The 17688-nt window shown below is 42.3% G+C and overlaps 2 protein-coding genes across 3 annotated transcripts; both read right to left on the bottom strand.

Moving 5' to 3' along the window:
- Positions 1 to 1169: 1169 nt before the first annotated feature.
- LOC103978777 (uncharacterized) lies at positions 1170 to 7119 on the bottom strand. 2 transcript variants are annotated; one of them, XM_009394716.3, is made up of 5 exons: positions 6870 to 7119; positions 6485 to 6638; positions 3318 to 3941; positions 2123 to 2298; positions 1170 to 1989 (listed from the first exon to the last, which is right to left on the bottom strand). In XM_009394716.3, the coding sequence occupies exons 2-5, from the start codon at positions 6496 to 6498 to the stop codon at positions 1367 to 1369; spliced, it is 1437 nt and encodes a 478-aa protein (XP_009392991.2). In that variant the 5' UTR covers positions 6499 to 6638; positions 6870 to 7119; the 3' UTR covers positions 1170 to 1366. The 2 variants fall into 2 exon arrangements, with proteins under 2 accessions (XP_009392991.2, XP_009392982.2); XM_009394707.3 differs by lacking the exon at positions 6485 to 6638 and having other exon boundaries at positions 6870 to 7117.
- A 3720-nt stretch (positions 7120 to 10839) lies between these two features.
- On the bottom strand, positions 10840 to 12942 carry LOC135605076 (AT-hook motif nuclear-localized protein 22-like). Its single transcript, XM_065094789.1, has one exon. It carries the CDS (start codon positions 12278 to 12280, stop codon positions 11357 to 11359), a length of 924 nt encoding a protein of 307 aa, XP_064950861.1. The 5' UTR covers positions 12281 to 12942; the 3' UTR covers positions 10840 to 11356.
- Between the last annotated feature and the right edge of the window lie 4746 nt (positions 12943 to 17688).

Here is a 17688-nt window from a genome sequence, read left to right as displayed (position 1 = left end):
CAGGGAAGAATCCACTGGGAATCCATAGAATAGTTTATTCCTTTGATTCATACGTACATTGATGCCTTGTTTACCGCAAGCGCAAGATATAAGCCTTCCATTTCGTGGAGAAACTCAGGCTCCGATCTCTGCAGCTGGTCATGGCATGGACACTGGAGGAGGAGGTGCGACTGCTGCGGGCGGCGCTGGAGATCGCGGAGGAGCCGGTGGAGTCCTTCGACCCCTCGGTTTCGTTAGTGGGGAGGATCAGGAGGGCGGTGAAGAGGTCGTTCACCGACGACGAGATCCTCGCGAAGGTCAAGCAGCTGAGGAGGAGCTACGAGGAGCGCTGCTCCGTGATCCGGAGCGGGATGGCCGTCGGAGTTGGCGACGCGGCCGCGTTCGAGATCAGCGGCAGGATTTGGGGTCGAGCGCGCGACACGGCCGCGACGACGACGACGACTGTTGCGAAGAAGATGGTGACCAGCTCGATAGTGATGTATTATAGGAGGAGACTTAAGAAGCCGAACATGAAACAACAGTGTTGATGCTAAGGTTTTCTCTCGCTTCCTTTCTCTCTCTCCGTAGTGATGAAGAAACTGGTGGAATTCTGTACGTATCAGATAAGTTTTGGGCTCGGATTCAATCTCAGGTCATGGATTTCCTTGCAAACATGAAAATTTCATACTCATTTGGACTTCATCCTGCAACAAAATGCACACAGATTCAATTCAAAAGTTGAGAGTTTCATTTTCATTGATGTATCTATCTGTATCGGCATGGAAGAAGAAACGGAACAGCAATGTGTAGGGCGTAATCCATAAACATACAGCCTCTGTTATACAATTACAACTAATGAATATTATTGCCCAGCTGAGGCTGTCCTAAGTCATCATGCCAAGATGATCAACCTGCTTAGAAGAGGATCAAAAATGTTGCGTGCAACATTTATGCTGGTCTGGATTCAGTAATACAACACAGGATGAACAAATAAATACAAGAACCAACCATTGAATTAACCGTCTTTTACGACTCTCAAGATATGAAGCAACTAGTAGTCGGCACTCTCGCTCATTTGTTGGAAATGAGGGCCAAACATGGTGCTTTAGATGGTTGTTGTTTAAAATTTCTGATGCATGCATGAGAACCTGCAACTCAGATGAATGCATGATTACAACAATGGATCCAACTGAAGAATTCCCACGACATTTAAATGAGTTCACCGATAAGGGCAGCTTTCTTCAACAACAATCTCTATATGTTTAATAAGTTGATCTGAAGACAAGCAGAGAACATACGTAAGTTGCTAGGTCGTATCAAATAAACCCCCTACCGATATGCCAGACGCTATGCGTTCTACTTGCCACTACGTGATAAGTTGTGGCTATCACCTGCCTCCAAAATCAATTTCTGATGATAGTTGTTGCTCCTTTGAAGAAACCAGTTTGGCGCTTTCTCGGTCTCGCCTAAATACAATGTAAAGGGGACTGTAAAACAAGCAGCACAAACCAAAAGGAACGATGGTCATCATAAATAGACCCCTCGAGAGTGCCAATGCTCCTTCAGCAGAGCCACCAACTGACTTGAGCGACTTTGAATCATAGCCATAAATCTTCTCAGTAAGGATACCTACGGCTGGTGCTGCGAATGAGGAGAATGATCCTTCAAATGCACGGTCGAAAGCATAAATCATGGTACGGTGCTTCGGGGGGACAACCTCAGCAAACATGGGGTTGTTGGCACAGGAAGCACACCAGCTGATTGTGAGGCCCATGAGGAGTAGGGTGGCAGCAAAAGCGTTCCAGTTGTTCACAGATGGCCGGATCCCAGTAAGAAGAATCCATGAAAAGGGAATACCCATGAAGGCACTGAACTGAGCACACATAACTCGGCCTGAGTCTGGATAGTACTTTGACAATCGATCAGCTATCATCCCCCCAAGGAAGGAACCCATAGCACATCCAATGGCGAAAAGACTGTTTAAGGCAGCTGAGCTGTTATTATCAAATCCTGAAAGATACGATTAAGATGTATAGGATTAGAAAGTAACAAGTTATCTTGTCAAAAATTCAAAATTCATATAGTCAACAAAGTTCTAAAGGATACTTAGAATAACAGATCATATGTGAATATTTTATTATACCTATCAGTTCAAACCACATTGTGAAAAAAACCATTGCTGTCCAAGGTAGTGAACCAACAATTCCCTGCAAGACAATGATTTGAAATGTCTTGACTTTCATTACAGATCTCATTGCCAACCAGGAATTGCTCCAGATCGAGGATGGAGGTACAGTACTTTTCATTACCAGGTTAGCCCTGGAAAAACGAGCATAGATTACACACAATTAGAAGATCAACTAGTAAACCAGTTTGATGCACTAGTTAAGTCCAGTGTATTTAGAATCACTAGTAATCATCAAAATGTTGGTAGAATTGGTGTGAAATATATGCAGATCATTCAGAAAATAATCACTGCAATCTTAGATTCAAAAGACAAGGAGACATAAACTAATCATAAAATTGATTATTAATACTCCAAGTGTGAACAATATATGAATATTATCAGAGAATGGGTCAAAAGATGGATCAACAAGAATTATGTTCTCAAATGTCTTAGGAACCAGGCAGAAGAACAGAAAAATATATATGAACCATGTTTAAATATTAAGGCATATCACCTGTTTCAGGATCAGAAAAGATCATATTTAAATTTAGGTTAGTTATTGAAGTAGTAGTAGCCCCTCCTATAAATGGGAATATAAATAAAAGTAATAACACCCTGTTTGTTTTAACTTTTTCACTTTACACCATTTTAACAGACTTTGTCCTCCTTAAACATGAGATATTTCTTAGGCTGTCCAGGCAGCATTAACTGTATTAGCACAGGACTGAAACACCATGTTTTGGTTGCAGACTTTATCCTTTATCCACATATTGATTTATCAGATCTTTAGGTTAACTCACAGCAGTCACTTTATATCTAGTTAAAATATGCCAAAAAAATTAGATGCTATTCAAGCTGGCTTCATGCCATGATTAAGGTCTCTAAAGTTGGCTCATGTTTTAAAATACAAGCACCCAAACAAAAATCTCATTCGTGACAGTGTGCAGAGAAAGCTTCAACAAAGATCCTTAACTGACTAAATTTATCTGCTGCATTATAATCATGCCTTGACTTGCATTGCACATAATGAATTGCAATTCTAAATTCTAATATATGATTGGACATAATAAAATCAGATAGTGAAGTGTAAACCACAACAAAATTTCAAGTCTAGAGGAATCAGAATAACAATATCTAAACACAATATTGAAGCCTGAAAAATGATAGTTACCTTTCGGTGTCATCATCAGCACCGACAGCAACTAAAGGGTCTCTCCTAGGGTCAACAACAAAAAGAAACACTAGAACTCCAATTAGCAAGCTCAATGATGCCATCATGATGAAAGCACAACGCCACCCTGGTATTCCCCAGTACTCATGTCCTGCCATGATTGTAGCCAAAACACCACCTCCAATGCCCCCTACCGAACCAATAAGATTTAGTAATCCAAATCCCGTACCACGCAAACCATCCATGTAACTATCTGCAATGAACGATTGGAGTGCAGGGATGACAATGGCCAAACCCAAGCCATTTATTGCTCTCCAGAAAGCAACCTGATTAAAATGCTGGCTTACACCGACTGCAGCTGTTGATAAAGCCCAGCATGCGGTACCCATAGCAAGAACTACAGGACGGTCATGATGAAGGGCTAGAACTCCTGCCATGGGTGATGATACTGATTGCACAAAGTTACGTATAAAGGTAAGATATCCAAGTTCGATGGGTCCAGCATTAAAGGCCTCACTAACTTCTTTATAAACAGCTGGTAAGAGATTCTCATCAGCACGCTCCATTATAGAAGCCATGTTGATGAGAATAAGAGATAGAGAGAACCCAAATATTCTCCTTGATCTGTCAAAAGAAACAATAATAACTAGGCTCAAAAAACTGTTAATGTCATTCTATATTCATCTTGTGACATGCATATGACATCAAGAAACAGTCGATACAAGGGAACAAGGAACAAGAATAACATGAATGGCTTACACAAATTCATTTTTGAAAGTCATGCAACAAAATATTTTCCCCTGAAATGGCATTTTAACAATAAAGTGCAATAAGATATACCTCAGAGTATGAACGATCGTCAAAGAAAAGAAAGTCACTACAACCATCTTCTATCAGGTATATCACTACTATGGATGGCTACAATGCCTCTTAAACTTACTGTGTAAATAAATGACACAAGAAAAAACATAAACTACCAAACCCTGGACTTTCTCATGTTGAAATAATGCTTCTAAAAGGTACTAACACAATAGCCAGGAGTCAGATTAAATGACTCTGTCCTATATAGATAGACCATTATATAGCACAAATGGAATATGATGCCAAAAGTTGCAATATGATGCTGGATACTGAAGCATACATGTACAGCAAGGGATTGGTGTGACACTTAGATGAATCGAGATGACATGTCCATTAAATACACACTGAAGTTTGAATATGGATCTATATAAATTATTCACAATGGATGATATTTAGAAATATTAATTCATAATCTGATTCTTGTACTGGTAGGAAGTAGGCATGTTATGACAAAGTACATGTTTGTGGTAAAGGCAGCAACTCAATATCAAACTACTAAGCAGAATTGGTGAACCAGCTATCAGGACAGTAGTCAATTGCTTCAACCACTCATCCCTGCAATTCTAAAAAGCCTCAAGCAATTCAACTTTGAGTTCAATAAAACCAATAAAAGTATGATCTTTTGAAACCACTAGCAGACAAATTCAGTCATTAAAAATGCAAATAGAAGCCTGCTAGAAAACACACAATCATAGTTCCAAAAACAGGATTACACCAATCATAGACCTGCAAACATGAATTCTTTTACAATAAATTTAAGTAGCAAGATATGATATTCGCATCACAACTAGTATATCATCTTCCGCTAACCAACTTATCTACTGTATAAAATCTAGTCTAAATTATACAAGACTTCCAAGTTACATCCACCAGGGAGAGAGACGAGTCGTTGCTGACTTCATTTCATCTTAAATCAGCTGGTGAGAGGTGTGGATCCATTTTCTTTCGATGATAGTAAGTTCGGAGGACTTGGAATGAGTCTAAGATATCCATTCTTCTCACCTACTTCTTCATCCATCATAATCTAGCTTCCCTGTTCTGCTCTTTTACAAACATCTAAGCTCCATAAACTTAGAGTACAACTTATTTCATTTTATTATTCAACTTCACTTACACTCATTTTTTTAATATATGCCTCAACTTCTTTTAACAGTTTGTAGAACAAGTACAACTTCTACTACATTAGATGCAAATGGAGTAGCTATAGAAACCATTCAAATTCCAGGTACTTATATATTTTGATTAGGCTTTAAATGTACTTTGATATCTTGTAAATGTTCTCCTACAAGTCAGGCATTCTTGAAACAAATTCGATTATGTTTTGTTCTGTCCAACTTATTCATTTTCCATATACCAATTAAATCTCATGTTCCCTTGTCCAGTGACAGTTAAGAACATATAAGAGGGATTAGTTCCACATGGTGAAAAGATTAAATGGGCCCAGATATATTTGTAACATATTAGCTTAAGCTCTTAAGTTGTAATCATGTTCACTTCCATATTGATGCCCTAACTTAATTGGCGCATTCCTCATTTTTAAATATAAATCTACCTGCCAGAGGTATTAGAGCACAGGGATGGGCTGATTTGATGAGTGGCAGACTACCATGAATATATAGGTTTGATATGTTTTAGTCACGTTATGCAGTTAAACCTCAATGCAATGCTTGCTAATGCTGGATAACCTGCAATTTAAAAGGCTAGCATGGACTAGCGAGAAGATGTGTTTGATTCTCGATCCAAGTTTGCAAGATTTAATTGATGCCATGTTGGTCTGTGTGGTTAATCGTGTAATAGCATGGTCGATTCATGGAGGAAGACTAGTTATTGGATGCGCTGTGGAACTCTTGTATAAGGCTGAGATTATTAGGACATGTGAGAGGTGTTAGCACTACAAAGTGAAAAGATTAAAGAATATGGCTAGATATACTGGTGTTAACCAATAACTTATCATCTTAAAACTTTGGGATTGGATGAATGTCCAATTACCATACTGATGCACCAGTTAGTTCCCAGACACTTCCGATACAGTAAGATATCCCTGCAACACCTTTATAGGTTGTCCTACCTAGCCAGCCATATTGTTGAGTTCACCCAGATGTTTAACTCATATCATGGTTATAATATGGGCAACCTCGTTACACATTTCTATGTATTCCAAGATAAATGTGATCAAGGTCGGGTAGTTCATATCTTATTCAAGTGATCATGGAATATTTGATCAGAATCAAGATCAGAAAGAGAACCAATTGTTAGTACCATCAGAGTCTACTCCTACAATAAAGAAAACCGACGAAAACACTCACAAAATTCCAGCCATTCGAATTTGCTTTGTTATGGGATCGGATATACGGTTAAAACCAGCCCAGTTGGTTCTTCTATCTCAATTGTCCCAGTATGCATTTGCTTCCCTTCCTCAGACCACAAAGAAGGAAAGAGCAATATAGGAAAAGAATCAAGCTGTAGATGGCATCAAAGAATAATATTTCAGCAGTAGTTACCAAAATTTATCAGAGAAATTACCACAAGCTTGTCATATCAAGGAAAGCCCCGAATCAATTAAACATTCTAATGTTTCGAACGCCAACCAAATCCTCAGCGCAAAAGAATATATAATGATAACAATAGAGCATCATAAACAAACTGAATCGGAAAAATAAGAGCAGATGGAGAAGATTTAGAGAAGCTTACCTCATTTTGCCTCGAGAAGTCAAGGAGGAGGTCCCATGAGGAGAGGAGGCGGCCCTGTGTCTCATAAGAAACAAATATAGCCCAGATGGAGGAGACGGAGACGAAGGCGAAGCCTAAACAACCGCTCTCCTAGATCTGCAATCTGTCCGCGTCAAGCGATTGGGATCTTGAGATCGGGGCGCATCGGAGAAAACAGCGGACGAAATGAACCATTGACTCAGGAAAAGAAAAGTATCGTGCAAGGGGAGAGCGTGCGGGCGAAGGCAGGGCAACACGCTCTCGGCCCTCCAACTCTTAATTGCAGCAGTGTTTCTACCCTGTCTGCCCCGTTCCCTACCGGCGATACCATTGGAGATTAGAGTCCCATCTGTGGAGCCCACAAACTAGTTTAGGCTGAGAAACTGAAGGGTAGATGGCGTGCGTAGGTTGGGTTAGATGGAAAAGGAATCGCTTTTGTGCGGTGCGGTGTGCTGCCGGTGAACCCGGTTGAATATACCCATGTGTTGATTGGATAATCGTCGTCTGATGCAAAAGGGACCCACAGCGTCGCGTATTCTATCATCAAGGAGTGGACGGTCCAGATCTGAGGCGGCCCCACCCCACCGGCCCGCAATCACTGGGACCACGGGGGGCAGTTCGCGGAGAAAGGACGTGGCAAATCCCCCTGGCTACGACTTACGAAGCGACTGGTCTATCGACGTCAGAATCGGGCGCGCGAAATGCTGTGATCTCGAGTGCCCGTGACCGTGGACCGATTGGGATGGCTACATTTCCTGGACGGTGTCTCGGTCAACACAGGTGAGCCAAAGACCACAACGATGGGACCCACCAATCTTCTCGCGGACAGCTACGCTACCGGGAGATGGGAGACTTGGGGCGTGCGTGTAGGAGAATGAAGACTGCCGAAGCGACGTCAACGGTAAGGCGTCGAAGCAAGCCTGCATAACTACCGCGACGCTCCCAGAACCGGACCCACTTCCACAGCCAAAGAAAATGTGGGGCCCGGTTGAGTCAGAACCCATCAGAACGAGGTTTGTGACCGATGTTAATGAAACGACAGACAGAACTACCGAAGGATGATCGCAACCAAGACTCAGCTGCTTCTCATTGGCATACCTGATCGATCCAATCGATTCAAAAGGATGACACAGAATTCTGATGGAACCTCGTTTGGTATTAGACTTTGTTTTGCCTCATCAAAAGATTTCTCTAGTCACAATTGACCAAGAAGACAGCGGCCAAAAACATCCCTTGTCGATGGAGCCTCTCCCAGTAGGGTTCTCATGGATAACAACATCTGCCGAGCCTCAGCCTCCTTCACAGCAACTGTGTTCCAAGGTATTGATTGGTGGGGAGGCTCTAACAATCTTGATTCCAAGGGAATCATGGTTTATAGAGGAATATGATCTCCACAGCAATCAGAAATAGGTAAGAGTCGAACATTTTGCTTCAAAAATTGTATGAGACTCTTAATCTCAAAGTGATAAAAAAAAGGGTTTTTTTTTTGTTAAAATCTTCAAAAACTAATTAAAAATTAAAAATATCAGATTCTCAATCATAAAAAAGAGTGACTATAAAGTATGTTCTCATGGTCTAAATTTAGTTTGTAATCCAAACCTTCTCCGGATGTAGGAGATACATCCAAAGATGGTTGAGAAATATGTTTAATTGGCAATAACATAGTCTTATGTTAATGACAGAATGATTTGTTTTTACACTCTATATAAATATATTCATCATTCCTGCAATTGTAACATATCTTTACCAATTAATTTGTCAATTCTCCAGGATAAAGTTGTCTACTGTTTTGTTGACTGCTTGATCCTAAATAGCTAAACTTCCAATCCATTACAGTGTCATAATTCTAACATATTTCAAGGTTTCCAGTAGCATTCATAAATATCTATTTAGATGAAGACAATATATCTTCCGATTTTGATTCATCATTTGACGGCTCTTTATTGTGTTTGGAGTTGAATTAGATTCTGTCTTATAATGTTCAAAATTACATATAAAAGCTTCTTTTTCATAGATTAAATTTTAGACAAATTCCTTTTACCACTTTTGTTAATTCACTTATGTCATTTGTATCTGAGGATAATTAATTCTAACCATATTGTATTCTTATGCATTTATTTTTATTTTTTATCAAAAAAACTCTCCAAATAGTTTCAAATTATGTCCATAAACTTAATTCATTGATTAATTTTTTTTATGCAGTATGACCCTTTTATATAGGCTCGAGTATACGAAAAATATATATAATTATATTTCAGTCTTAATTTGAAAAATAATCTTCCTCTTATAATGATTTTTTTGATTGATAAGCTTCCATGGATGAAAATTTAATATTTCCAATCAAAATTTACAATGATCAATGAAAGATCAAATCTGACTTTTTCTTTCTGCATTTGTTTCCTTCTTAGTAAATATTGTTACATCACAACTTGTGATATATGCAAAATACCTCTAAACTAATTAAATTTATTCACTAAGAGATAAACTAAATTGGTTTCACATCAAAGACTCCCCAAAATAGTCCCAACTTATGTTCATGATCTCATCTTTTTTAGATAATCCACAACATAATATCCTTAAAACACTGAACTTGATAGTTGATAATTCTTCATCTTACTTTCCAACTGACATTTTCTTTTAATTTTCCTTCCCTTTAGAATCCAAAATATTTGATCTTCATCTACAGCTTCAAGTGGCATATTTAATCCTTTGCTCTTCTGGTGTAACAATCTCTTAATTTTTAGGGTTTCTACTTTCTCTTACTCTCAGTTCTAATAGTACATGTTGTTCTGTCAGCTAATGGTGATGAGTTTTATTTTGTAAATGTTATGAACATAACCTCAAAGTAATATCAGTCAACCAAATAACAAATGAAGTATATAAGCACTACAGATCAGAACATGTGAGAATTCAGTTTTACTTGCATTTGGTGTCCCATCGAAGAAGATGAAGCTTTTGCTCAGGTTGACTATTAAACCCTAAAATGTCCTAAGATCATATGCAACCCTTAAAACTTCCACCTAAGAAAGTCATAAAAGATGTTTTCTTGTGAAGACCAAGGAGTTTAGTTAAAGTCAACACCCACCTAAGAATCATTCATCCTCAAAATTCCATACTCAAGAGAGTAGTATCTAAATCTTAATCTGATCCAAGTTATAGAACAGTTTGATATGGAAACTTCATTAAGCTAAACCCCCTAATAGATCCAACTCCTATCTCTCTTGCACTATATCCTGTCCTTCAAATCATTCATGGAAATTTCAAAGTCCATTATACACAAATAAATCCCCCAACTTTTGACTCGAGAAAATCTTAAAATGTGAAATTGTCATATCAGATGGGGACTTTAAAAAGGATATAAAATGATCTAAATTCAACACAAGTTGCATCTGAACGCAAATGATGATGAAGACCTCTTAGTCACGGATGCAACCAAAAGAGAGGAAAACGAAATCCAAAATGGAGTAAAGCCTCCAAGGAAACGGCACGAAGAAAGAGGCTGCCGCTGGGACTTGATGAGGACAAGAAAGAGTAGTTAAACTACGAGATCATCAGCTTTTCCTTCTCTCTCTCCACTCATTCTCCTACATTTCCTTCCGGGTGATGAGAAGCTCAAGACGCATAACGCCTGTCGTAGTTTTCGCTGCACTGTGAAGCTGTTGGCCTCGGGAAACAGCTTCCTCAGAACAGGACGACACCCCTCATTTACTCCCTCTCTTCGGGACTCAGCTCCGATTCCTCCGACTGTCTGCTTAAAGAGCTTACAGACCCGTAACTACAGGCTTCTGTCTGCGCCACGACCGCCTTCTTCGTCACAACAGCACAAACAGACAGACTAACCAGAACGAAAGAAGTGCACAAAGTAGTAAGATTCAGTGTTCCTTTTCTGAAAGAAAGACTGTAAGAATTTGGCAAGAGCATGTGTGCGTGATGATGGCGGACTCGAATCGAGTAATAGAATTAGTAGCTTTCAAGAAGATACTCATATTGGAGTAGCATACAAGAAACCTATGCAGCAGCATAATTACGATTCGAAGACTTCAAATTAACAATAAGAGTGGAAGTACATCGCTGAACCTCTTTTTCCGGGGTTAACTTGCAGATCTCCTCCTTCCTTCCCTTTCCCTTGCAAGCATACCAGATAAGAAGCGACGGCGCATCACTCTTTCGGTCTCTTCTTCCACCGTGCATGCATGCCTTTTGCACATAAGCTTATCTTCTGCCATCGGAGTCGAAACTCCGAGAACTCATGGTTTTGTACAACGCTTCTCCAAATCAGAAGAAAGATGAGGATGATGATCCTATGCCGAACCGAAATAAGGAAACGAAGAAAGCAGCAAAAGAAGATTAAGTTGAGAGAAAGAAGAGAGAGAAGAATTCCTGAATCTTCCGAATTGAGGCTAAAGCTGGCATCAGCATGAGCTCCTGCGGGGTTTCTTCACAAAGTGGGTGGTGAATTGCTGTTAGGATCAGAAGGAGGCGCGCCCTCCTGCGCCGGTGGCCCAGCTGTATGCATCGGCTGGCAACTGGAGATTATTGAGGAGGTTTGGCGGGAGGCCGTGGAGGAGCGGATTGTTGGGGTCGAGTAGCTGCTGCTGCTGGGGCTGCTGCGGTGGAGTCGACTGTCCTACCAGTCCAGGCGACCCGAGAGCACCCTGCTGAGCTTGTAGAGGTTCCTCCTCGTCGAGGGGCAGCCTCTCGTAAGCTGCGTTTCCGAAGGATGCGGCCATTATAATTACTGGTCCTGATGCTATTAGAGCCCCGACGACGCTACCCCCGACAATCTGGCCCTGCCCGCCGGCTAGGTATATGGTGAGGCCACTGGCGGCAGGTGGTGCAGGCGGCGGAAGAAAAGATCCGGAGAGAGAAAGAATCTCGAAGCGGCCACGAAGGTTGACGACAGCGCTGGAAGAGGCAGGCTGGCGCAGGTTGACGTTGGTGACGGTGCCGCTGCCGCTGAGGATGCAGACGCCTCGCTGCCGGCGGCAGGCAAAGCTGGCGACGCTCTCGACGATATCGCACCCGCCCGCGATCTCCATCACGTGCGACCGCAGCGCGTTGGCGCTGTCCCTGGTGATGATGATCGGCGGCTTCGGCTTGTTCTTGGACCCGGCTGGGCGGCCGCGCGGCCGGCGCATGATCTCCCCCTCTCCGCCGGCGGAGAAAGTTGCTGGAGCCAGCTCCTTGCCGTCGCCGCCGCTGGAATTGTTATTCTCGTCGTTGTTACTGTCGTCATGGTCGCGCTTCGTGCCACGGCGGAGGCCACTGTGTTCTTCCTCGACCTTGAGCTGCTGCTGTTGCTGAAGGTGCTGAAAGTGGAGGGGATGGAACTCTTGGCCATGGAAGGGAGGAGGGAGATGGTGGCCATGCGTGGATGCTGAAATTGGATCCATCAATTCCTTAAACGCCGTTCCTCTCTCTTTTTTTATCCTTTGCTTATAAAAAACGAAACTAGCTGGTGTGCACCCTCAGGAAGTGCAACTGTGCGGATCAAACAAATAGGAGATCTAGTTCTTGAAACCAAGATCGAAGGTGGACGCTTTGATGAGGAGTAGTAAAAGGTAATCTAGACGGGAAAAGGAAGGCGGCGGTCTGTCTCTCCTTCCTTGCTTTTCTAATACCAATCTTTCTAGGAATCGAAAGCTGCAAAAATGGAAGTGAAGAGCTACATCAACCGATTCATCTTTCCCGCGGAGGGGAGGGGGTTGTTTTGGGGAGGAGGAAGGGGCGGAAGGGATTGCTTTAGGAGGCGCTTGGATTAGGGTTTGGGCAAGTCAAGGGGAGGGAGGGAGGAAGGAAGGAGAGAGTGGGGGGAAGGGATGGCTGTGGCCGGGGTTTGGTGTTGGCGGTGGGTGGGCCTCAACTCTTGATATGCTATTCTTTTTTGTTTCCCCTTTGTCCCCTCCCCACGTTCTTGAACTCATCTCCTCACTCCATTTCTTCTCCTCATTAATCTCTCCGTCAACAGCTCTCCCCATCCATATCCGCTGCCTCCTCTCTCTCTCTCTCTCTCTCTCTCTCTCTCTTCATTTCTCGATCTGATCTTCCCTCTGTATTGTTTGTTGCAGTGGATCGAACCACGGCATTAATTATGCTTCTCTCTCAGAGCTCTCTTAGTCAAGGTCAGCTTAAATTTAGATGTAGTTGCTACAGAAGACACTACCTTCGTAGTTATCCTTGTGATTACACTCTGCACAGAGTCACTGGAAACGACGGACGCAGTTCACTGAATCCCACCAACCATCGCCCATCATCGAACGGGATCGTGATGCTGATCGGTTGAGTTAGCTGGACCGCGCGTGTTGCTGGACACCGGATCCGACACTATAGTGATTACCACCTCGATTTGGACTTTGGAGGAACAGCGTGGCTCCCACGTTATGGAATCCATCACGCATGACACAGTTGGGGGCAATAGCACGCCCACGCGTTGATTCTGTACTCGCTTGACTACCTGCCATGTGAGAGATTTCGCACACGTAGGGTCCCACTGCTATCACCCGCATTGCAAATCACAGGTTAGATTCGAAACGGGTAAGACAGAACGGGTCGAGAAACATGGAGCCACGTACAAGGGGTAAGAGAATCTAGTGAGGGTGCGTGTGTGTCTCTCTCTTCCATGTGGAGAAATATTTCCAGCGAGGTCAGAGGCTGTCGTGACAGAGCAGGAGAGGAGGGGAGGAGGGAAAGGGGCTCGAATCTCGAGGACGCATCGGTGACTGGGCGTCGACATGTGGCATTCGAGGACATCGCGCCCGGGTCCTAAGTCGTGGTCCCCGGCGTCTGACCAGCGTGCGGGCCCCATGACGGCCCCACTATCGACGTGATGTCTCGATCACAGCCGTCCGACAGCTCACAAGCGGAGAGGGCCGGCCGACGCATCCCGGACTCACTCAGCTTCCGTATTCGTGGTGGTTGCGCCAACACTGGGACTCGCAACACTGTTGGTTTATACAGCGGGTCCCATTGTGGTTCCCACATTTTTGTCCAATCGAGAAACAAGCTTTCCTGGACGGGGGAGCCTTGCACGGCGCCACCAACCCGTCCACGCAGCAGTAGAACCGTAGATGGGTGTCGTCGCGGGGCCTCGCGGGTTGGCCGGCCGCTGACCCACTGTGGCGATGGCGCCCACGCTCTCCGAGGCGGCCGTGCGCTCCATCTCCTCGTCGTCAACGTCACCTCACCACGGTAAGAGATCTTCCGTTTCGTCGATGGACAGGTGAAGTACGTCTGCCACTTCACTGCCTCTTCACCGAAAGAACGCACCCAGCTACAGTTGATGTCAGCCATCTACATGATAGAGACGGGCAAATCAGAGAGAGAGAGAGAGAGAGGGGGGGCTGGATACGTATACACTAAGCCATGCATGGAAGACTGGGAGAAAATACTGAATCGATTTGTCTTTTTGTCATCTATGAAGGGAGAAGAACGAGAACAAGGCAGTCGAAATCGATGATTGGATGTGTTGACATACTGCTGCAGTTTGAATGCGATCGGCAATGACTGCTTCCCCCACCGAACTCTGCACGGAGACAAGGCAGCAATTAGAACAGGAACTAAAACGTGTTCTTTCGGTCGTAGGAGACGTGTTTGGTGTTCGACGTATATCGTTTTGATATCATTTATGGAGAGGGTTTAGTCGTTGCGTACACACATTCGCAGATCATCATACAGCTTGACTTGCATGTTCGTCAAGTTAATATAACAAATACGTTGGATTTCTTCATGAGATATCTGAATAATGGAGAAAATAACATAACAAATTCGAGTCATGCATTTCTTAGAGCATCAAATGTGATACTTTACGTATGGTGGACGCTTTCATCGATATAGGGTTCGATAAAGATTAGTTGAATGTGTTGGAATGCTTTATTCTTATTTTTGGCAAGTTGTTGTTTATGGTCTTTGTTTGAAGAATGTTTCAGAATATTTTTGTACAAATCTCGATTAGTGTGAATATTTTGATTAGTTTATGCAGCCAAAAGATCACTCTGAAGCATTATGATGTCTTGTGATTAATGGTTGATGGGCTATTTATTAGCTGTACCTACTAAAACATCTCTGGAGAGAGTTACTTACCACTCGCAAAGAAGGATGGATCCCTAAAGGACAAAATCTAAGTGATTATATTAGTAAACCTTGTATTACTTGTTTAGCGAATGTACGTAGAAGGATAAGCATGCATAGACGCAGGCTGTCGGAGTCTCAATCATGATGACATTGGTTGGGTCATACGATTCATAGTCCTCCCAAAGCATCCCTTCTTTTTGTCCTTTGATGGAACTATTACCTTGTTTGTGAGTTTGGTACATTCCAAGAACTTATTCTGATCACTGTGTCTTATAGGAATAATTAGGATGCTATCGAATTTGATGTAGGTGATTGATCCGTCACATGGTTTTACAGTGCTAGAAATGCATGATAGTTTCGCTTCATCTCGCCACATTTTATGCATGTAGCTAAAAGAATGGAGTAAATTTTGATTTATTGTTTCGATATATTAGTAACTGATAATGACAAGTGCAGCATATGATTAACAATTTCGATATAATGAATAACTATATAATGCCAGACTTTGATCCAAAAATAGGATGTAATTATTGTGTTGCTTGAAATCATTTGTAAAGTTGATATTATGGAAAAACAAAAAATTTGTCTCAAGAACAATTGCTCAAAGCAATATGTAAGAACACATCTAAATGCTACTTGACATCACCATAGATGGCCTAAAAAAAAATTTAGGATAATTTTTTATTACATGGTTGATAAACTCTTCGAGCTGAATCAGATCCAATCTAATTTCTTTTTTAAGCCAAATCAAGACAATTCGATGGATGTGTCTATTCTAAAGATAATCTACATCAGATACTTTCGATAATATCCCTCCGATGCCTAAGTCAATAGATCAATCAAACAAGTTAGATCTAAGTGCTCGGTGATATGAGATATACCTATGAATCATTTTTTATAGTGACGCTCGAAACGTTCGTCTAATGCATAGTCTATGTGATTATGGGGGTGAAAAATCTAACCATAACTATCGCTAACCTACGATACTTTTGGGATTACGCGGACATATAGTATTGATAGTCTATGTGATGCTAAGTGCAACCAATGTGTCGGTCACATAAAACCGTGTTGACCACATGGCGAAGAGGCATCGATGGGTCGACATATCAATCGCATAAAATTAAGGTATCGGACACATAGAATCCACGTGTTGGATATATAGTGCTGACATATCGATCACATCAATATTTATTTATTTATTTTTCATACCACACAATAAAATCATTATATGTCGACACAAAGATCTCATGGAGGGCAAACTCAGCATGCAAAGCAAACGTGTAATCAAACACATGGGAGTGGCTGCTGACGAAGAAGCCAAAGGTTCGAAGTTTGACGCAGAGCCACGATATGAGATCCTCGTCAAGTATACGACAGATTAGCAATTTTGAACCCTTAAAAGTTCTTGAAGCTTGTGCGGATGATGGAGGAGGAGACAGACCACTTCTCCACCGGCGCCGTCGCCGAGAAATTCCCCCCATGGACTTCGTTCCACCTCACTGAAGAACGATGAAGCTGTATTTGCCAACAAGTATAATCTCGGACGTGAATATAATCTGATGAATATTTTTATGTTTGCAGAAGAATAGTCTCTATGTTTTTTTGTATTTTTAATCCGAAAACTTTCTCCTTAGGAAATTATATATTTTTTTATAGTATTATATATTTATTTAACTAGTTTTTTCTCGAGAAGCATCTTTGATTCTCAAAGTGTCCATTTTTTTAATCTAATATCTAAAATATGAATTGATTTTACTGTGTTATAATATTTTCAATAATATCAAAAATTATTATAACATAATATAAGAATGCTAAGTTACAGTATTTTTGTAAAGATATTATATTTATAATATATTCAAAAATACTTATATAAGAGGCATGCATGGGCGAGCGGTCTCCCAGATGTGCTTTGCCTGTGGATCCATTTGACCAGGGGAAGAGATCGAGGGGGTGGTGATGAAGAGAGGGCCTGCGTGCTGCAAGCTCCAAGAACGAAGAGCTCCGTGCTGACAGCAGCACGCCACGAGCCATTGCCGTAGCATCGGCCTCTTCGTGTTCCCCGAGAAGCTCCATCACGACGGACTGGCAGTGATCGCACACGCCCACATGCAGATGCCCCACTGTCGTGTACATTACGAGGCACTCTCGAGGACTTGGCGGCATGGCCGCCTCAGAAACTGCATGCACATGCGTTTCTATTGCTGCTCCACCCTCTCTCTCTCTCTATCTCTCTCTCTCTCTCTCTCTCCCTCTCGCTCGCTCGCTCTCTCTGTGTAGCCTTTTTGATTGATGTGTTGAAGAGATTCTTAGGGCGAGCATGGTGACTGACTGTGACTGCTTGCTGGAACTAGATAAACTTGAACTTGTATGAGAGAACGATCGGCATGTGTGCTTTAGGTGTGGCATTCTTGGATTACATGACAGCAGATGGAACTCATCAGACTCCACACTGCAGCAGCCTGTAGCTTTTATGAGCATAGAAGTCGTGACACCCAAAGTCATCAGCTTGATTGATTCCTCCCCCCTTCATTCACGTATATTATACTCTTGGCCAACTGATGATTAACATCTCCACTAAACATGTACATCATCCACGTCCATGTGACCGGCACTAACAGCTGCACCGCGTCGGTAAAACACCAAAGCTTTCGCTTTCATGGGAGTCCATTCTTTGAGCCAAGAGTAAGCAACGATAGGTGCTCCTCATCCTCCAGGAGAGGACTTGCACCGA

Source organism: Musa acuminata, chromosome BXJ1-1, assembly GCF_036884655.1.
Source record: "Musa acuminata AAA Group cultivar baxijiao chromosome BXJ1-1, Cavendish_Baxijiao_AAA, whole genome shotgun sequence".
NCBI classification, from domain to species: Eukaryota; Viridiplantae; Streptophyta; class Magnoliopsida; order Zingiberales; family Musaceae; genus Musa; species Musa acuminata.
Note: the sequence above shows the minus strand (reverse complement) of the source record. Positions and strands in the feature narration are given on the sequence as shown.

Coding starts and splice junctions, on each gene's coding strand:
- LOC103978777 (XM_009394707.3), bottom strand. CDS start 6,934: ATGAGACACAGGGCCGCCTCCTCTCCTCATGGGACCTCCTCCTTGACT. Junction 2,299..3,317: donor GCTGATGATGACACCGAAAG/GTAACTATCATT, acceptor TCGTTTTTCCAG/GGCTAACCTGGTAATGAAAA. Junction 1,990..2,122: donor AATGTGGTTTGAACTGATAG/GTATAATAAAAT, acceptor CGTATCTTTCAG/GATTTGATAATAACAGCTCA.
- LOC135605076 (XM_065094789.1), bottom strand. CDS start 12,280: ATGGATCCAATTTCAGCATCCACGCATGGCCACCATCTCCCTCCTCCC.